Source organism: Podarcis liolepis (genome assembly GCF_965112155.1).
Source record: "Podarcis liolepis genome assembly, chromosome: Z".
NCBI lineage: Eukaryota > Metazoa > Chordata > Lepidosauria > Squamata > Lacertidae > Podarcis > Podarcis liolepis.
The window spans coordinates 2478311-2499415 of record NC_139570.1 but is presented as its reverse complement, the minus strand read 5'-3'; the positions used below and the strand labels follow the sequence as shown (position 1 = coordinate 2499415).

The 21105-nt window shown below is 44.9% G+C and overlaps 1 protein-coding gene and 1 long non-coding RNA gene across 6 annotated transcripts in view; both read right to left on the bottom strand.

The window, feature by feature from the left end:
- Nucleotides 1-21105, bottom strand: part of LOC310698904 — a 400562-nt gene that overhangs the window by 44745 nt on the left and 334712 nt on the right. The gene's annotated exons all lie outside the window — the stretch shown is intronic.
- The window catches only part of KLHL13 (kelch like family member 13), an 80017-nt gene that overhangs the window by 38296 nt on the left and 20616 nt on the right, over nt 1-21105 (bottom strand). For 2 of the 5 annotated variants that reach the window (XM_083486408.1, XM_083486412.1), the window contains exons 4-5: nt 3962-4006; nt 3292-3405 (exon numbers count right to left, since the gene is read on the bottom strand). The exons of 1 other annotated variant lie outside the window; for it this stretch is intronic. In XM_083486408.1, the coding sequence (XP_083342534.1) occupies nt 3292-3405; nt 3962-4006 (159 nt within the window). Of the gene's footprint in view, nt 1-3291; nt 3406-3961; nt 4069-14963; nt 15255-21105 lie in introns of those variants that run through there. 2 more of the 5 variants (XM_083486411.1, XM_083486410.1) reach the window with 2 other exon arrangements.

Here is a 21105-nt window from a genome sequence, read left to right as displayed (position 1 = left end):
AGCAAGTTTTTGCTGTGAGCAACTAACTTCCTTCAGCTTATGCATAAACTTTACTTCCAACATATCCCATTCATTCCTAAGGATTCAAAGGAAGGCAAACATGAATCTAGGCTCCCAAAATGCAATTTAGATCAGGTGACTGCAGGCACAGAAAAATTCAACACACAGATGAAAAATGTGGACACATAACTCAAGATGGAATGCTACAGAAAGAGAAGGTGTAGAAGTTAAGTGTGCTCTGCTCTGATACAGTTGCCATATCTCAAAAAGTAAAAACCAGGACACCCTGAAAGTTATTGAACTTTTTTTAGACAAACCCCAAAGTCGTTGAGCCAAATGAACAAAAATGCCAATTGAATGCAATGTTTTGGTTTACTTGCTGAAGATCCAAGATAAACTGCCACCTTCCAGAAATTCCCCCCAGACATCACTTCTGCCCTTGAAATCCTGGTAATGTCCAGGAAATCCTAGACCTATGGCAACCCTAGCTCTGCCTAGCCTACTGCAGTCCTCATGCGGCTTCAGCTCAACCCCACATGCAGGGAATGCCCACCTGTTGCCCTTTACTCTCCTACCATTTTTCTTTGTCTCAGTAATACATGGAAACTGAGGTAGAAGAGATACGCAAAGCAATGGGATGGGGAAAGCAGAGCAAAAATGCTTTTCCTTCAGAATTGGAAACTGCCTTATATTAGGCAGACTATATGGCAACCTAGCTCAGTAGTGGATACTCCAACTGGCAGCACATCTACACATCTCCTCGGAAAGGAATGTGTGAGGTAGGACTGTGTCTAGTGCTCTACACATTTTGTATCAGGATTATGTACACGTTTTCCCTTTGGTTGTTATGTGAAGTTCAAAAACCCAGATCCACACATCAACTACCGTATTGGCCTGAATATACCATATGTTTCTGTATATAAGACACCCCTGTGCCCCCTATTTTGGGGGACTCAAAATTAATAAAATGGGGGGAGATTGCCCCTCTGTATAAGACTACCCCCCTTTTTAACATTATATTTTAGTAAAAAAAAAGCAAAAACCTAGTCTTATACACGGAAAAGTATGGTAAGCCTCACTTTTTTCCCAAATTCTGACTGTGAAAAGTTAAAGTGTAGCTTAAAGTCACAATGTTACAAAAATTGGCTTTTACGATATCGCTGCTGAAACAAATGTCCAGTAAAAAGGAATAGGTGTGAGTGCTTGCTGAATTTTAAGGGAGCAGCTTATATTCAGGTATTGTCTTTTTTTCTTTCCCCCCTTTTAATTTTAAAGGTGTGGCTTATATTCGGGTGCGGCTTATATTTGGGCCAATACAGTATATATCCACCACCTCTGCTATGAACCTGCTGAAGCAGCACTGGGTAATTTTCAATCTTTCCATTTAAAAGGCACTCAACCATCTCAAGAAAATAACTGGATTGGAATCTGAAATCCTATTGTAGAACACATTCTACCAAACAAAAACTTGAAAAACATTTCAGGTCTGCAGTAGCCCTCATACACTGTGTTCTGACATTAAGTGGTTGGTCCTTTTAGTCCTGATTTAATACGTTTTGAATTATAGCCCACCAGACACCAAGTGCTAAGGGCAGGTAGCAGTGGTTTGGCATGAGCGTGGGTATGCCAATAAACATATGCAGGGCATAATAGAAGTTTTTAGTCACCAGTATAGAAATGCCAACTCCCTCCCTAAATAGAATGCAGAATGGAAGACAAAGTTACATATAACTAAAATATAAACACCTATCGCAGGAATATTTACAACAGAGCAGTTCGTAAGGACCTCTAGAGAATTTTTATATTATTTTAAAACAATACTTAAGCAACCTTCTACAAGCTGAAGCTTACACACCTATGAATGAAACCCAGTTTTCACAGAGACAATTGTGGCTTCTCACCTACAGTTGAAGCTGCCTTCTGAACATTTATGCCTCATGTATTGCTGTATAAGAGCTGGACAATGCACCAACCATGCACAGTTCTATTCAATACTGTATTTTTTATATGCTGCCTCTACAGAAAACAATGGCAGCAAACTCCCTTTGTGTAAGAGGTAGGCACACCAGAAATTAGCCTAGAGCAGAATTTCCCTTTCTTTCCAATATTTTTTAAATCCACAACAGTGCTGATCACTAGGCAATGCAGGTTCTCTCTGAAATATGAAAATACCTGAAAACCCTTAGCACAAAGCCATTTCCCCCTTCCGATGCGTCACACTCAACAATTTGCTTTCAAGCTTCAGAATTATGATACTATAATTTTTAGATGCTCCAAGTTAGTAAAAAGCTTTTTTTAAAAAAGGTATTTCAGCAAAATGATGCTGCTAATCATATTTGCTCTACAAAACTGATGATTTGCTCCTTTGTGATGTTGGTAAGTATACAAGCTGAAAGCATCAAGTTACCACATTTCATTCATGCAACTCTCAAGGAGAAATGCCTCAATGCTGGCTGAGCATATATTTTGTGTTTTATAAGTATGAACCATGGAAGCTGTTCCCACCATGGCTCATTTATTAATGAGCACTACCAGAACCAAGTTAACTTCTCCTTACTGCATTCATTTTTTGCAGGCCATGTGTAGTGCTCAATGTCAGCCAGAAAAACACAGTCTATTAAAATGCCACAGTGCCCTTTAAAAATATGAATCCTAAGCCCAATCAAGGCATATCTGGCAGTGGCAACATTTAATTTTTGACTTCTGCTTTGACTTCTAAGGAACAGCTAAAGAACGGGTAAAAAACTGCAATCAAAGGAAGCAATTCCAATATTTCACAGTGCCACACACACACACACACACACACACACACACACACTACAGAAATGACATAATGGTAGGCATTACATACATATTCATTTTTTAAATTAGCTATAAAAAGGAAGATCTGGGTACTGATGATTCTGACTTGCTCACGTAAGATCTTTAAGGACAAATGACCACACAAACTTTGACAATAGGCACCGAAAAGGAATTATGAATGTGTCCAAATCTGCACCATTTCTCTGCTTTTTCAACAAAGGAACGACTCAACACAACATCCATCGTTTGGGGAGGGGAGAAAAAATGGGAAACTGACAACAAAAGGAGTGTTAAATTTTAGAGATTCTAATGAAAGAAATGCAAGGTTAGAAATAAAAATTCTGAGACCAATGTCACATCAGGGCACCACGTAAGAAAAAGGGGGGAAAGGAGGGGGGTTATGTCTCACAAAACAAAAGCCTGGGGAGGGGGGGATGTAATCTCACAAAAGAAACCCCACCTTAAAATAGCCTCAGTTCTCTCACTTACATGTATGCTGGAGAAAGTGGCGAAGACCTGGATGTTTTAAGCACAGGAACTGGGAATTTCCACATAGCAGGAGAACTCGTTTTCCATTTCAATGGCATGTTGGTCACCACGATACTACAATAACAGCAAACAGCGTTTCCATAACAGACTACCAACTTGGACTTCCATTCCAGACACACGCTACTGGCACAACGGTGGCTGCTGAAGCTCGGAACAAGCCAAGCGAGCTTGCCAGTGAGCTTAAACCAAAGCTTCCAGTCTGAAAAAAGGGGTTGAGAGGCATCTCATTTTAAACCCTGCTGTCCCCTAAAGCAATAAGGCGATTCTATCACTCCAACTCGAATAGTGCCACCTCGTTAGAGAAGTGTTGACTGCAGTATATGTTCAACAGAAAGAAAGAGAGGGGGAGAGAGAGAGAGAGAGAGAGAGAGAGAGAAAGGAGCTGCACTTTACAAGTCACCACAATGCAGCTTTTTTCTATAAAAAGAATGCCTCTCCACCCCCCACCCCAAGAACAAGCCTGTAGTGCTATTGTTCTACCTTCACAGTCACACTGCAGCACCATACTACATTCTGTACCTATTAACCTGATTTCTGACCAATAGTAGCAGGGTGGGAAAGGGGAAGGGGGAAAAAAGATGGGATCCATAATGAAAACGAAGCAACATACCGACTCAGTACACACTTGTCATCCTCTGAACATTCTTCATTTGAGCTGCAACAATACAAGTGGGAGAGAAATCTCAGCATAGCCCTGGGCCAAACGACAGAGAGATCAGTGACCAAACAAAGCAGCCTGTTTTGCTTCCGTGCAAGGCAAAGAATGCAAGGATGCCATTGTGGCAATAGCCTATGGCATAATAACAATAGTATATTTTTGCTTTTCTTTAAGAAGAAAAGGAAAATAAATGGGAAGGAGAAGAGAAAAAAACCAGTCTTTCCTAATCCATAGTCAGGGTGACCGAACGACTGAACAAGGATACATATCTGCAGATTCCTGCATGTTCTTCCACACAGCTTCGGATTCAAGGCACTCTCATTTTCCCTATTCTCTGCTTCCAGGTGAGATGAGTAAAAACCCCATGCATTTTTACAATATGCTCAGGTGACATGAATATTGCTCTCCGTCTTCTGTCTGCAGCAAATGGAGAGCAATGTGCCGCTAATAACTGTCCTTGCAGGAACGCGAACAACAATCAAATAGAGCAGCCCCCCCCCCCCCCGAGCTCACAAATTGCCTGAAGTCCTGACGAAGCAGCCGGACACGCAGGTGTCCGTCACACATACCCCAACAGCCCCTGTGGTCTGGTGGTGACCTCCAGGGGCAAGCAGTTACCATGTGTGAGAGCGCGTGCACATTTTTTAAAAGCGCACTTAAAGCACACACATAAATTTATCTGCTTTATGAAGGCATCTCTGACAGAGAGCTTGTTAGGGGAAGGGTAGGGGAGAACAGAAAGGAATTTCACCCCAAACCAAGCAGTGGCTTGACTGACCCGTTAGGTGTGTCCACAGCAGCTCCCATGAACAAGTGCTAACCATTTGCATACTATTGTAGAAGGGTCACAAGTGGACTCCAATATTGATTTTTATGGAGTTGATGTGTCTCTTTCTCTCTCATCTCTCTGTGGTGAGGAGCCACTAGAGCAGATTTATGTTCAGTAGCATGCATGACCTGAATGTTTCCTCAGCGAAAAGTCTAAATACTGTATAATGGAAAAGGCTATGAAAGCAAGAATGCTTTTTATTTAATAAAGCTATTTCTGTTCAGCTTCATTTGCATTGCAGGAAGGAGGCACTAGCAGAAAGGGCTCTAAGATTTTTGTGTTCAAGTCCCAAGCTGCAAGGAGAACTGTAGTTATGGGCAGGTATCCAAGGTACAGAGGCATATGACATACCAACACAGAGAGCTGAACTGAATGCTGCTGGGCCTATAGCCCTAACCCAAGGAGAACAATCTTTTAAGCAGCCTTCTTAAAGCAATGGAGGAGGAGGATATGTTAATATCACAAACACTACTGAAAATTAGCAAGATAGGGAGTTCAAAGATGTGGGGGTAGAAGGCGAGTGCACATGCCACATGTGACACTGTGAGCATATTCAGCTCTGGATTTTCATTCTAAGGAAGAAAACTTGACACTCCAGAGATATGGTTTTGCTGATAAGACCAGCCAGATTTATTGCCAATAAAAGCAGATTTACTGAAGCATGCAGCCAATGCCAAAGGCTGCATTCACAGAACTGGATAAAGTCACACATTTACATGCTGACTGATGCCTACTTTTTCAAAGTGTGTACTATCAACAGTGTATGAACTGGTCTCATTTGCATAGATCGCTCTACACTGGACCCTGCCGTCACTCATGAATCCTTTGCATCATGCAGCCAAGCACCATTGGCTAAACTTAACACTGTACACATTGCATAATCATTGCTTCTCTGCCAGATCACTGGTGTGTTTCACACATTTATTTTTTAAAAAGCAAGATTAATGATCAAGTTCAGTACTAAAAGAGTGCCTTTCATCTACTGACACCTACAGAAGACAAGAGCCGCAAGGTCACTGCTGTTCAACCTCAAGCGCTGCCTAGTTGTGGCAAGCAAGACAGAAGACCTGCTGCTTGTGGAGTAACAGAATATGGTAGAATCATAGAATCATAGAGTTGAAAGAGACCACAAGGGCCATCAAGTCCAACCCCCTGCCAAGCAGGAAACACCATCAGAGCACTCCTGACATATGGTTGTCAAGCCTCTGCTTAAAGACCTCCAAAGTAGGAGACTCCACCACACTCCTTGGCAGCAAATTCCACTGTCAAACAGCTCTTACTGTCAGGAAGTTCTTCCTAATGTTTAGGTGGAATCTTCTTTCTTGTAGTTTGGATCCATTGCTCCGTGTCCGCTTCTCTGGAGCAGCAGAAAACAACCTTTCTCCCTCCTCTATGTGACATCCTTTTATGTATTTGAACATGGCTATCATATCACCCCTTAACCTCCTCTTCTCCAGGCTAAACATGCCCAGCTCCCTTAGCCGTTCCTCATAAGGCATTGTTTCCAGGCCTTTGACCATTTTGGTTGCCCTCCTCTGGACACGTTCCAGTTTGTCAGTGTCCTTCTTAAATTGTGGTGCCCAGAACTGGACACAGTACTCCAGGTGAGGTCTGACCAGAGCAGAATACAGTGGCACTATTACTTCCCTTGATCTAGATGCTATACTCCTATTGATGAGGCCCAGAATTGCATTGGCTTTTTTAGCTGCCGCGTCACGCTGTTGGCTCATGTCAAGTTTGTGGTCAACCAAGACTCCTAGATCCTTTTCACATGTACTGCTCTCAAGCCAGGTGTCACCCATCTTGTATTTGTGCCTCTCATTTTTTTTGCCCAAGTGCAATACTTTACATTTCTCCCTGTTAAAATTCATCTTGTTTGTTTTGGCCCAGTTTTCTAATCTGTCAAGGTCGTTTTGAAGTGTGATCCTGTCCTCTGGGGTGTTAGCCACCCCTCCCAGTTTGGTGTCATCTGCAAATTTGATCAGGATGCCCTTGAGTCCATCATCCAAGTCGTTGATAAAGATGTTGAATAAGACCGGGCCCAAGACAGAACCCTGTGGCACCCCACTAGTCACTCTTCTCCAGGATGAAGAGGAACCATTGATGAGCACCCTTTGGGTTCGGTCAGTCAGCCAGTTACAAATCCACTGAGTGGTAGCATAGTCAAGACCGCATTTTACCAGCTTCTTTACAAGAATATCATGGGGCACCTTGTCAAATGCCTTACTTACTAGGTAATTCTGCTATGTGCCAGTGCACTAAGGGGTGGTGGTGGTGGTGGTGGTAAATTGATGCTTTCCAATCTTCCTCAGTGCCGGAGTCTAGTCAAGTCTGGTCAAGAAGGTGCCATAAGAGCTATGCAGTTACAAGGGCACTATTGCCAACCAGGGGCCAAGATCCTCACTGCTCATCAGCACTGACCCCTTGGAGGCACTGCAGGGCAGAAAGCCACCTGAGGCTCCCAGTCCTCCTCCATTACTGTAAATCAAACAATTGCTATTTCACATAGCTCACCAATACGGTGGTACCTCGGGTTACATACGCTTCAGGTTACATATGCTTCAGGTTACAGACTCCACTAACCCAGAAATATTACCTTGGGTTAAGAACTTTGCTTCAGGATGAGAACAGAAATCATGCTCCAGCGGCGCGGCGGCAGAAGGCCCCATTAGCTAAAGTGGTGCTTCAGGTTAAGAACAGTTTCAGGTTAAGAACAGACCTCCGAAACAAATTAAGTACTTAACCTGAGGTGCACTGTATTAGTATTAACAGTTCCAGCAACTCATCAATTCTGCTCCTCTCCAAACAGACCTTTGCCTTCAGCCCATACTACCAATGTGTAAGAACAATAAAGCTGTACAGCCAACTGAAGCAAAGGATAAAATGCAAGCCATTTCAGAACCTACCCCTAACCCCCCTCCCCAAAAAAGAGCTGATCTCTGAAAAGAGGCAACACACCTTCCTCAAGGCAACACATTGGTTTGGAATCTTCTGGAACAATTACCAGTACTTCTTCCAGTGGGAACAGAGTTAATCAAGCCAAATAATCACCAACACTGCAGAAATTCAAGAAAATGCTCCACTCGGGAGACTAAGTGATTGGGTTGTGTTTCAACTGTTCTATATATTGGGAAGGGGCGGCAATGTTTCCCCCAGATGAGACCATTATTAACACTCTTTATCTTGGCATGGGATTTAGCTCACATATCTCAGCTGCTCAGTTTTCTAGATAAGCCTTTTTCAACCTGGGGCCCTCCAGGCTGTGTGGACTACAACTCTCATCAGCCCCAGCCAGGATGGCCAATGGTCAGGGAAGACAGCAGCTGTAGTTGAAAACATCAGGAAGACACCAGGTTGGAGAAGCTTGCTCCAAACAACCAGGAGCATCTATTATGCTAAGGAGAGCTGTAGGTGCTGGAGCCACCTAGAGATGGGCATCATACTTTCATCATACTTCAGGAAGACCCACTGAAATCATTGGACTTGTTACTTAAGCCCACTGACTTCAGTGGGTCTATTCTGAACATGATTTAGCTGGATATCACTCAATATTTCTTGATAAAAACATGTATTGCACAACTCAGTTAATATATCTGATCAGATGCATCATATCCTCAAAACAGTTACAACTTAGTAACCCCATCTGAAATCCTCACTCTATAAAGAGTTATTTCAAAATAGGGCTCTGTCTTCTGTCAGGAGGACAGACTAGATACACTTTTCAGTCCCTTTCAACACAACAGTGCTAAATCACAATGAAAACCTTGGATATATTAGCTGAGACAGCTGCTGGCTCATCTTTCTTCCGGAAAGCAATCTGAGCAGATGGTGGGCTGCATTTTTTTACATGGTGTACATTCTTCTACCACATGCACAATAAACTGGGGGTGCAAATAGCAGTGCCAAACTCTGGCCAAGACATGCTTCAGCTGCAGATGAAACAAAATGTTCATAGCAGATTGCAAGTCACTAGGATGCCAAGCACCGGGTTTTTTCAGTGGCCAGTAGCTGAAATCTTAAAGGTGAAAGGCCAAAGGCTATGGAAGGAGGGTAAGTTTAGCAGCGCTCATGATAGAAGGGGACAAAGAGAGACCCCAACCAAGAAAACAGCATCAAGGGTCAGTGCACTGGGTATCCATGCTCTGTTTACAGTCTTCCTTGCTTGGTCACATGGCATAGCCTCCAAGAAGTGGTCAAGGGAGGGGTTAAAAGAACTCCCAGCAATGCTGCGCCTTCTGCAAGCACTTGGTGTTTTATTCTTACTGTACTTAACAAAACTTATACGACAGTTGATTGTAATAAAGCTTGTAAGTAATATTAGAATGATGAATAAAAAACAGTTAAGCACATTTAAAAATAATTGAAATCAACAGTAAAAGAGATGACATCACGTCAACAGCTGCATACCTGCATAGGCTTGCCTAAGCAAAAATATTTTAAGCAAGCGCTGAAAAGAGTACTGGGAAGGCGCCTGCCTGATTTCAACAAGCAGGAAGTTGAAAACTGTGGGTGCCACCACAATGAAAGATCCATTTCTTAGAACTATCAAATGAGTGTTACACGGCCCCTGTAAAAGTGCTAGCTGCAGAGAATGAAGCGGTCAAGTTGAGATTCCTGCATTGCAGGGGGTTGAGCTAGATGACCCTTAGGGTCCCTTCCAACTATGACATACAGGGAAAGGCAGTCGCACAAGAAAACTGGTCCCAAGCTGCTAATGGCTTTATATACACTGATAGTAACACACTGAACATGAACCAGTGTATACGTCTCATCAGAGCTCTCACTCCTGTCAGCAACCTGCTGCAGCATTCTGCACTATCTGCAATTTCTAGGTCAAACAGAAGTAGAGTGGTACCTCGCAAGACGAATGCCTCGCAAGACAAAACACTCGCTAGACGAAAGGTTTTTCCGTTTTCGATTTGCCTCGCAAGACGAATTCCCCTATGGGCTTGCTTCGCAAGACGAAAACGTCTCGCGACTTTGTTTCCTTTGCCTAAAAACCGTTAAAACCAAGGGTGCTTAGCTTGAACTGCTGCAGTTGCGCCTTGACTTCGAGGAGCAACTGTTAGCACGTGGTTTTGCAGCCTTTTCTCAGACTTTGCTCACTTTTGAAGCTTTCCCAAAACTTTTCCAGAACTTCTCTTGCATCCATTTGGTAAGTTAAACTTTTAAAACTTTTTGGGGGGGGTTGGATTTTGGGTTGGGGTGTTTGGGATTCAAGGACTTGGTGTTGTGGGGGGGGGGGTTGCGATAATCTGTGGGCTTGTGGGCCTTATTTGGGAATTTTTATGATTTTCTGTGACCACTGGGCAAGGTTGCTTATTTTTGAAATTTTTTCTGAGTTTGAATTTCTGAGTGCTGGCTGGCTGGGGGAACAGTAGGGGAGGTTTCTGCAGGAATCTGGGACCATTTGGGGGGTTTTTTTGGAATTTTTATGATTTTCTGTGACCACTGGGCAAGGTTGTTTATTTTCATTTTTTTTTCTGAGTTTGAATTTCTGAGTGCTGGCTGGCTGGGGGAACAGTTGGGGAGGTTTCTGCAGGAATCTGGGACCATTTGGGGGTTTTTTGGAATTTTTATGATTTTCTGTGACCACTGGGCAAGGTTGTTTATTTTTGAAAATTTTTATGAGTTTGAATTTCTGAGTGCTGGCTGGCTGGGGGAACAAGTTGGGGAGGTTTCTGCAGGAATCTGGGACCATTTGGGGGTTTTTTGGAATTTTTATGATTTTCTGTGACCACTAGGCATGGTTGTTTATTTTTGAAATTTTTTTTCGGAGTTTGAATTTCTGAGTGCTGGCTGGCTGGGGGAACAGTAGGGGAGGTTTCTGCAGGAATCTGGGACCATTTGGGGTTTTTTTGGAATTTTTATGATTTTCTGTGACCACTAGGCAAGGTTGTTTATTTTCAATTTTTTTTTCTGAGTTTGAATTTCTGAGTGCTGGCTGGCTGGGGGAACAGTTGGGGGGGTTTCTGCAGGAATCTGGGACCATTTGGGGTTTTTTTGGAATTTTTATGATTTTCTGTGACCACAGGGCAAGGTTGTTTATTTTTGAAAATTTTTATGAGTTTGAATTTCTGAGTGCTGGCTGGCTGGGGGAACAGTAGGGGAGGTTTCTGCAGGAATCTGGGACCATTTGAGGGTTTTTTTGGCATTTTTATGATTTTGTGTGACCACTGGGCAAGGTTGTTTATTTTTGAAAATTTTTATGAGTTTGAATTTCTGAGTGCTGGCTGGCTGGGGGAACAGTTGGGGAGGTTTCTGCAGGAATCTGGGACCATTTGGGGGTTTTTTGGAATTTTTATGATTTTCTGTGACCACTAGGCATGGTTGTTTATTTTCAATTTTTTTTTCTGAGTTTGAATTTCTGAGTGCTGGCTGGCTGGGGGAACAGTTGGGGAGGTTTCTGCAGGAATCTGGGACCATTTGGGGGTTTTTTGGAATTTTTATGATTTTCTGTGACCACTAGGCATGGTTGTTTATTTTTGAAAATTTTTTTATGAGTTTGAATTTCTGAGTGCTGGCCATGTTGTTATTTTTTGAATTTTTTTTTTGTCTGGGTGGGGAAGCAGTTGGGGAGGGGTTTGCAGCAGTTGGGGAGGGGCTGGGGGAGCAGTTGGGGAGGGGTTTGCAATTTCTGTGCTGTGGGTGGGTGGATGTCTGTGGGAGCAGTTGAGGTTTTTGAAGACATTGGTGATTTTTGAAGCTTTTCCAAAACTTATTTTGCAGCCATTTGAGGTTTCTGAGGACTTTGGTGATTGGTTGTTGAAGCTGTTCCAGAACTTCTCTTTCATCCATTTGGTAAGCTAAATTTTTAAAACTTTTTTGGGGGTTTTTGGATTTTGGATTTTGGGTTGGGGTGCTTGGGATTCAAGGCCTTGGTTCTGGGTTTTAATTTCTGTGTGGTGGGTGGCTGGGTGCTTTTGTATTTTTTGGGTTTGAAGCACATCACTGATTTCTTTTTCTTTTTCTGAGTTTACGAAGGTAAGAGCTGTGCTGCCATGGGACCCAAGAAGACTGCTGCTGCGGTGGCCGGCGAGAGGAAGAAGGAGAAGGTGACGCTGGAAATGAAGAAGGAGATCACCCGGAAGCACGACGGCGGAATGCGTGTGACGGACATCGCCAGGGAGTACGGGAGGAACCCATCGACCATCGGCACCATCCTGAAGATGAGGGAGAAGATCCTGGCGACTGATGCAGCCAAGGGAGTCACCAGGATCGTGAAGAACCGCCCAGCTGTTCTGGAGGCGGTCGAGAAGTTGCTGCTCATCTGGATAGAAGAGAAGCAGCATGCAGGGGACACAGTGTCTGAGGCCGTCATTTGTGAGAAGGCCAAGGCCTTGCACGCTGACCTCGTCCGCGAACAGCCAGGAACCTCAGCTGAGCCAGAAGTCTTCAAGGCTAGCAGAGGTTGGTTTGAACGGTTCAAGACAAGATCTGGCATCCACAGCGTGGTCAGGCATGGAGAGGCTGCCAGTTCTGATGTTTCCGCGGCTGAGGACTTTGCAGCGGAGTTCCTGGAGGTTGTGAAGACGGAGGGCTACGTTCCACAGCAGGTCTTCAACTGCGACGAGACCGGGCTGTTTTGGAAGAGGATGCCCAAAAGGACTTTCATCACTCAGGAGGTGTCCAAGTTGCCTGGCCACAAGCCCATGAAGGACCGTCTGACCCTGCTCTTCTGTGCCAACGCAAGCGGCGACCTGAAGATCAAGCCCCTGCTGGTGTACCACTCGGAGAACCCACGGGCCTTCAAGAGACACAAGATCGACAAGGAGCGGCTGAGTGTCATGTGGCGATCCAACAGCAAGGCTTGGGTCACACGTGTGCTGTTTGTGGACTGGGTCAATATTGCTTTTGGCCCTGCTGTCAAGCAGTACCTGCTGGACAACGACCTGTCGCTGAAGGCTTTGCTTCTGATGGACAATGCTCCTGCCCATCCTAAAGGCCTTGAGGTGGACTTGTTGGAGGAGTTCAGCTTCATCAACATCATGTTCCTGCCGCCTAACACCACGCCACTGCTCCAGCCGATGGATCAGCAGGTCATCGCCAATTTCAAAAAACTCTACACCAAGGAGCTTTTCAGGCGATGCTTCGAGGTGACTGACTGCACCACCATCACCCTGAGGGAATTCTGGAAGGACCACTTCGACATCGTCACCTGCTTGAAGATGGTCACCACGGCCTGGAAAGGGATCAGCCAGAGAAATTTGAATTGCGCTTGGCGCAGCCTGTGGCCGGACTGTGTGGCACCAAGTGACTCTGATGCACCAGAGTCAACAGTGGTGCAGGACATTGTTGCCTTGGGGAGGACCATGGGCCTGGAGGTCACAGAGAAGGACGTCTGCGAGCTGGTGGAGGAGCACGACCACGAGCTGACCACCCAGGAGCTGGTCGAACTGCAGGCAGAGGCTGCACAGGAGCAGGCCTCACTGGAAGAGGAGGAAGCAACTGAGGAACGGCTGTCCTCCGAAAGACTGAGGGACATTTGCCTGAAGTGGAAGGAGGTGCAGACTTTTGCAGATCTACACCACCCTGAGAAGCACGTGGCACATGACGCTGGGAACTTTTATGATACGAGGGTCATGTCGCCTTTCAGGGAGCTGCTGAAAAGGCGGATGAAGCAGCAGACTATGGACAGGTTCTTGACCAAGAAGCAAAGAGTGGAAGAGGAGCCTTCTTCGAGTGGTCCCCCAGAGTCTTAGAAAATGTACTGTGCACTTTGTTGATTTTTAAATGTTTTTCTGTCATGTTTATAAAGTTAATTTATTTTCCCTTCAATTTTTGAACTGCTCTTTACAGTATGTGTGACTTTAAAGAGCAGTTAATAAACTGTTGTTGTACCAAATTTGGCTTTGTTTGGACTTTTTTTGACCATAGGAACGCATTAATTGATTTTCAATGCATTCCTATGGGATTTCGTGCTTCGCAAGACGAAAAATTCGCTAGACGACAAAACTTCCGGAACGAATTAATTTCGTCTTGCGGGGCACCACTGTACTATACTAAAATGTAGACTTTGTTTTCCATTTGGAACTCAACAACATGCGGAAATTAAAACACAAGGGAGTACCTCTTCTTTGCATCAAAGAAAGTTCTCATATAAGGGGGCTTAAGGATGGAGTTGCTATATTTTAAGCTACTGCTACTAGCAGCCAAAGAGCTAGATCCATCATATTTCCAGAACTTGCAAGATCCATGTGGCAATAAATGCAACTATGCACAGGCACTGCACGCTCTTTCAAAAACACCTTCATCTCTAGGACAATATAAAGCGTGCCAGAAAAGGAAAATCACACAATTACCAATTAAGCAATAACTAAATATGGAATCTACTCAATAAAACATTAATTAATTAATAGAACTGTTGAATTAATGCATCCTTATACACCAGGGATCACATTTATTTGCTTCTCAGATGACATGTCACTGCTATTCAGGGTTGGAATTATAGGTTAAGCTGGCCTCAAATTGTGACCTTTTAATCATGTAAGATCTAGACAGCTTGAGGTCTTAAAAGGTTTTTCCACAGTACATTTGTCCTTTCCAAACACCATTAAATATAACACAAACACACAATTCTGTTCTATTCAGCTATGTAATGAAAGCAAGGATTAGAGGAAAACTTCAACTTCACACTGTATCCTCCTTCCTGTTCCCCCCACCCCACCACCCAAAAATCATAGGAAAAATACCCTCATACTAATTTCCTCCTAGTCAAGTTGCCTGCAGGTGTGAGACTCAGGATCATTAAGAAGTTCATTACAGTTTGGGGACAGAGCAATGCAAGTGCGCACACACACAAGACACAGAGCACCTGCTGAGAGTCTGAGGGTCCTGCTCCTGCCTCTCTCCACCAGGCCTAGGGCAGGGCCTGATAGACTATAAAAGGACTGCTGCTACCCAGCAGAGAATACTGTTTACATTCTTTAAAACTGCTTTTTAATTTTGTTTTTAAATTGTTTTCTGGAGGTTGGGGGGGGGGGTATTCGGCTGACATGCTGGTAACAAACAATCCAAAGCCATGTTTCTGTTAGATCCACCTCTGGAAGATAAGACATTTCTAGCAAAAGCAGACTTTACGGAAGACATGATAGTCCACAGGCATTTCTCAAGAGAGGAACTTACCCAAAAGTATAGTGTCGTTTTCAATTTCTGAATAATAAAGCCTTAAGAGGTCAAAAACAGGGCACTATCAGTAGACCAGGGTTTATCTGCTCCTCCGCTCCAGAAGGATGTGCCCCCATCATAGTGCTTATAGCACCAAAATGAAGCTAAAGGAATTCAGAATGTGCAACAGGGTCTTCTGGAAGGGATACAGCACCCAGTGGAAGGTTTAGGAGTACTTAATGCTTCTATACCACTGGTACTAAGAGGACAGGGGACTTGGCCAGAAATCTGGATGAACACTAGTGGGGCCTTATCTAAGAGAAGAATACAAACACAGTGAATTAGAACAAATGATTAACATCTTGTCCTTTATGTACTTCAGGCCAGCACTGATGTACCTGCTTATTAAAAGTGATATTCTGAAAAAAATGGCAGCATCAGTTTCCCATTCATATAATTCAGCACTTGCAGGGTCACAGAAAATTCAAATTAAAGACCTGTTCAAACTTAGTTACAATGTATGTGACTACTCAGGTTGACTTTGTGTAATCTATGTGTTTAAACAAAAGATGCAAGTCTTATCGGGGGGGGGGGGGGTTACTTCCAAGTAAACATATGTATTATCAGACTGTCAATGATGCTGTATCGTTTTGGTGCTACAATGGTACCTCGGGTTAAGTACTTAATTCGTTCTGGAGGCCCGTTCTTAACCTGAAACTGTTCTTAACCTGAAGCACCGCTTTAGCTAATGGGGCCTCCCGCTGCTGCAGCGCCGCTGCTGCAGCGCCGCTGCTGTGCAATTTCTGTTCTCATCCTGAAGCAAAGTTCTTAACCTGAAGCACTATTTCTGGGTTAGCGGAGTCTGCAACCTGAAGCGTATGTAACCCGAAGCGTATGTAACCCGAGGTACCACTGTATATTCCTGCTTTCCAAAGAATTATGATTTGGTCCAATCCCTAGGTAAGCCTGCTATAAACTTCACATTTGGGGGAGGGGGGAGTGAAGCTTTGTCAATATGACAGGAGTGAATTAGACGGCAGCTTAGGATAAAAACAGATCAATATGGCAGCTCCCTCTACATTGAAGAATCTTAGCTGCACAAATTTCTGTCACACTCTGCAGCACCCAGGGGCAAAGTTATTACACAATGAAGTTTAAGACCCAGAAAGTGAGGTGATGTTTATTCAAAATCAGTAATGCCACCTTCTGGTGATTATGTGAACAGATTAAGAGCATGCATTTAAACCAGGCATAGGCAAACTCTGGCCCTCCAGATGTTTGGGACTACAATCCCCATCCTCCCTGACAACTGGTCCTGTTAGCTAGGGGTGATGGGAATTGTAGTCCCAAATATCTGGAGAGCCAGAGTTTGCCTATGCCTGATTTAAACTGATGTTCATGACTCTTCTTTTAATGGGCAAGCTACAAAGCACAGCAGCTGAGTGACAACTGAGCTGTACAAAGGAAAGGTAGAAGAAGGATTCAAGTTATTTTCCTTCAATCATCTGACCTGGTGTACACAAGTTCACTTACCTGAGGAAAAAAATGTACAGATGAACAGAACATGGACTGCCTCAAACTGTCCTAAGGACAGCGGGAGAAGAAACCATCAATTCTTCAGCCAGTCGGGGGGATGGCCACGATGGAAATAAGATGACCAGTTAAACTCAGAGCTTTCCAAACTTTTCATTTTTAGACATGCATCATTTCACGACATGGTAATTCACTTTTACTGTACTAGCAAACCAGAGGTTAAACTAACCCCCTTCCAGCCCCAGGAGGAGCATGGGGAGCATTCATGCAACACACCTACACACTGCAGCTGACACGCTAACATGTCACGACACACAGTTTGGAAAGCTCTGCTCTAAGCTCTCCTCCAAAGCCCAGAAAAACAGCTTGGAACAAAAGCCCCTGCTGCCTAAAAAAACCCAAACCTTGAAGAAAGGAGAGGGGAATGCAATGCATTCAGAAAAGCTGAAAGTAAAAGATGATGTCTCTTAATTCTTCCTGCCTGAGAGAGGGCAGCGATGAAGACAATAATGGAGACAGCAGCCAAGATGGCACCACCCTCAAAAGAGGCCTCTTCCTTGTTTGAGAAAGAACATGGAAGCAATAACTTAGAGAAGAATTTGCAGCACTATGATGCTATAAAGGAGCTTATTAAAAACACTTGAAAAGAACTAATGCTTCCAATGGAATCAAAACTGACAGAACTTAACACAAGGCTTGACTCTTTAACAGAAAACAACAAAAGAATTAAGCCAAATCCATTACAAAAATATCAAATAATTAGAAAAAGATATACGCAACATGCCTGAAGATGCAGAAAATTTAAATAGGAGAATAATTTTACATTTTCGTTCTTTTGAAGAGGGCATGGAAGGAAATGATCTTGCACATTTTATTGTCACATGGCTTAAATCAATGCTTCCAGACCTCATAATCTCTGCACACAAAAGCACTCAGACCCAAACTGAGGGTACTTCCTCCATGATATAATTGTCTGCTCTGCCCGTTACAGGAAGAAAGAGGAAATGTGGAACAAACTGTGGAACCTAATATCCTTATAAAAACAGTCCAGTTATGGTAATGAAGGTCTGGCTTCTGGGGGGCGGGAGGCTTTATGTGCTTACAGAATTAAACTGCAAAAAGCTGGAATTAAATATTGCTGGGGCTTCCCCTTCGATCTTATCACAAGAGGATCAACACAGATCACGGATCAACACAGATCACAACAACAAAGAGACTAGAACCAACAGAACTCCCCAACACTCTTGGAACTCATCTACCTCTGGAATGGCAGCAAGGAGTGGCAATGGAAGAACACACCAAACTTTCTGATGGAAGCTTGGAGGATAGATCTGGCAAACACCTCACACATAACAACAGAGGAGATCACTACAACACATTAAGCAGATTCCTTCACCCTAGACCCTCCCTACGTCTCAGGCCAGGTAGTCAAAGCCTTAGACAACCTCAGGGTCTCTGATTGCCTGGAGTGTGAGCACAGCACTGATTTGGCTCTACCACTACACCTACACATAGCTCCCCCTGTCTTGCCCTTCCACCCAATCCTTGTTAAGTAGTAGCAACATGTGGAACTGGGAAGACAGGAGAACAGTGCAGGCCTGGTGGCTGATGTTGTTTATAGCACCAAAGCCTTCCTAATGAGGAAGGTTTCTGCCATGCAGCAGAAGTGCCATTAAAGAAAGGGCAGGGCAGCCTTTCTGCAGGAAGGAGCTTCCACCTAGAAAAAAGCTCTCACCCTAATCCCAATCAAACATGCTTTAAATGTTAGTGAAAAGCAGAGGGCCTCTGCTGATAAACCTTACTAAAGATGCTTGACGGGGAGGAACGGTCCCATTGTACCAAACTGCATGGACTTGAAAGATAATCACTAACCCTTTGAACCAAGTTCACAAACACATGGGCAACTACTGTATTTTTCGCCCTATAGGAGGCACCGTCCCTTAAGGCGCACCTAGTTTTTTTTGGGGGGGGGGAAATAAAGGGAAAAAAATTATTTACCCCCCAGGCACGGGGCTGGGGCGGGGGAAGCCCAAGCTTCCCCCGACCCCAGCCCCCAAACAGGCAGCTCTCTGCAAGCCGTGGGAGCCCAGCGCTGGCTCCCGCTGCTTGCTGAGAGGTCAGCAAAGCCTGGACGCGCTGCAGACAACTCTCAGCAAGCAGCGGGAGCCCAGTGCCAGGCTCCCGCTGCTTGCGGAGAGGTGCGCGAAGCCTGGAGAGCGAGAGGGGTCGGTGCGCACCGACCCTTCTCGCTCTCCAGGCTTCAGCGAAAGCCTGCATTCGCCCCATAGGACGCACACACATTTCCCCTTCATTTTTGGAGGGGAACAAGTGCGTCCTATAGGGCGAAAAATACGGTAATTCCGGTGAAATTTTAAGGGGGAAGGAACAATTTCAATAACTGAATATTTGTTGAAAGCGACACAGAAATCTTTTCCACCGAAGCCTTTAAGGGCAGGGCTGGTCCTGCAAAGGTCCTAAGGGTCTTTCCCAACAGTGAGAATCTATTTTAACTGCTCTGAATGCAGCTTGGGCCTTCTGTTCTGGACTGTGTTACTAAAGAGAAACAAAAGAGTTCTACACAGATCATATTTTGATCCCACTCTTTCTTCAAGGGGCTCAATGTCCTCAGACAAATTTAACTTGGGGAGGGGGGGTGCCCTTCAGAAATATGCAAGCATGACAGGCTGAAAGCTAAAATTAAAAGTTATTAAAAACAGAAATGCATCTAACAGCCAACCACCGCTCCTTCCTCATTTCTCTTTCCCCAAAAACAATTAATTTGCCATGAACAAGCAACTAAACAGGAGCTACTCCGACAGAAAACGCTTTAGGTTACATGATCTTATCCAGCTGACAGAGAAGCAACATCCTTCAAGAGCTGAATATCAATTTGACAAGAAAATTAAGGAGTAGGTGGATAATTAAACAGCATTCATAACTATTCAAGTCTATGCAGAGTGTTAACTAGAGCTCCACAGTGGGGTCATTTGGGGGGGCTAGTCTTGGAAGTTTGTTTCTTCAAGCCAGGATTGCAGAAAGCTGTACGTCTGATGAAATGGCTAATGAAAGTGCACCAAAGGTTTCTAGTACAGGATTTTAAGACTCAGTTTCACAAACTATCGCAACCTGGTGTTCTCCAGTTGCACTCTCTCAGCTGTTGGGAGCTGCTGTCAAACATATGGAGAGAACCTGTTTGAGGAAGGCTGCATAGATTATACCTTTCTCTCCACCCCCCTTCTCACAGCCCACCATTTCTGTGAAACCTTTAGCACTGCCATCCTTGCGAAACCAAGTGAATCCCCAGTACAGTCAACTTCATCTGACTGACCAAATCCAAAGACTGCCCACTAATGGTTCCTCGTCATCCTGGGGAGAAGCGACAAGAGGGCAGCTGCAGGGTACTGTCCTGGGCCCCTTGTTGTTCAACACCTTTATAAACGAGTTGAATGAAAGAATGGAGGGGATGCTCGTCAAATTTGCAGAGGACACCAAACTGAAAGGGGTACCTGATGCCACAGAATCAGAATTCAAGATAACCTTAACAGATAGGAGAACATGGCAGCTAACTAACAAAATGAATTTCAATAGGGAAAATTTCAGAATCTACACTTAGGCACAAAGACCAAACTGCACAAATGTAAGATGGGGAAACCTGGCTTGCCAGTAATACATGTGAAAAAATGTAGGGGGTCTTTGTAGACCACAAGCTTAATTTACACGAGCCAACAGTGTTATGCTGTAGCAAAAAAAGTTATTGCTATTCTAGACCAGTGTTTCCCAACCTTTTTTGGGCAAAGGCACACTTGTTTCATGAAAAAAATCTCGAGGCACACCACCATTACAGACCCGTGACGTCAGCGCGCAGCGTCACGCCGGGAGGGACATGAATTGCTAGCAAATTACATAATCACCTCCTTGAGGGCTGGCTCAACTTCTCCGAAGGCAGAACCCCATTAATTAACAGCACAGACTCACACCATAGCCAAGACGAGGGGGGAAAACCTCAGTCATGCACAGTCATGCACATGTGGGGGCTAAATGAGGACGAAGACCGGGCAGAGAGCAGGGTTCAAATCACCCCACCTGGCCAGGACAATCCCTGGGTGCTCCCTTGGGCCACTCGCCTGACCCACCTCGCAGGGCTGTTGTTGCGAGGATAACACGGGGAGAACCACGCGCGCCCCCAGGAGCTCCTTGGAGGAGAAAGCGGGTGATGAATGCAATGCACGAAATATATGAGAGGCGACCAGGTTTTGCAGGTGAGGGGCCCCCGCCAGCCTCCGCTTCCAACACCCGGCGCAACGACGCCGAAGTTTCCCCCCGGGCTCGGCTCGGGGAGCAGCGCTGCTCCCCCCCGGCTCCCCTTCGCCCTCCCGGCTCTCTCTGCCGCCCACTGGGGACCCCCCTCACCTGCCAAGTCCGGAGCGCCGGTGGAAGCTGCATGCATGCATGCAGGGCGCCGCGTTGCCATTGCATTGCACTGCACTCCATGCAACGCCTGCACGCATGCATTGCCTTGCACGCACGCCAAGGGGTCTCCCCGCGGTCCGATGCATCCCCTCCGGCGCGGATGCAGCATTGCAAAAATAAAACCCCCCCGACGCAGCCCTACCTGGGGGGCAGCCTC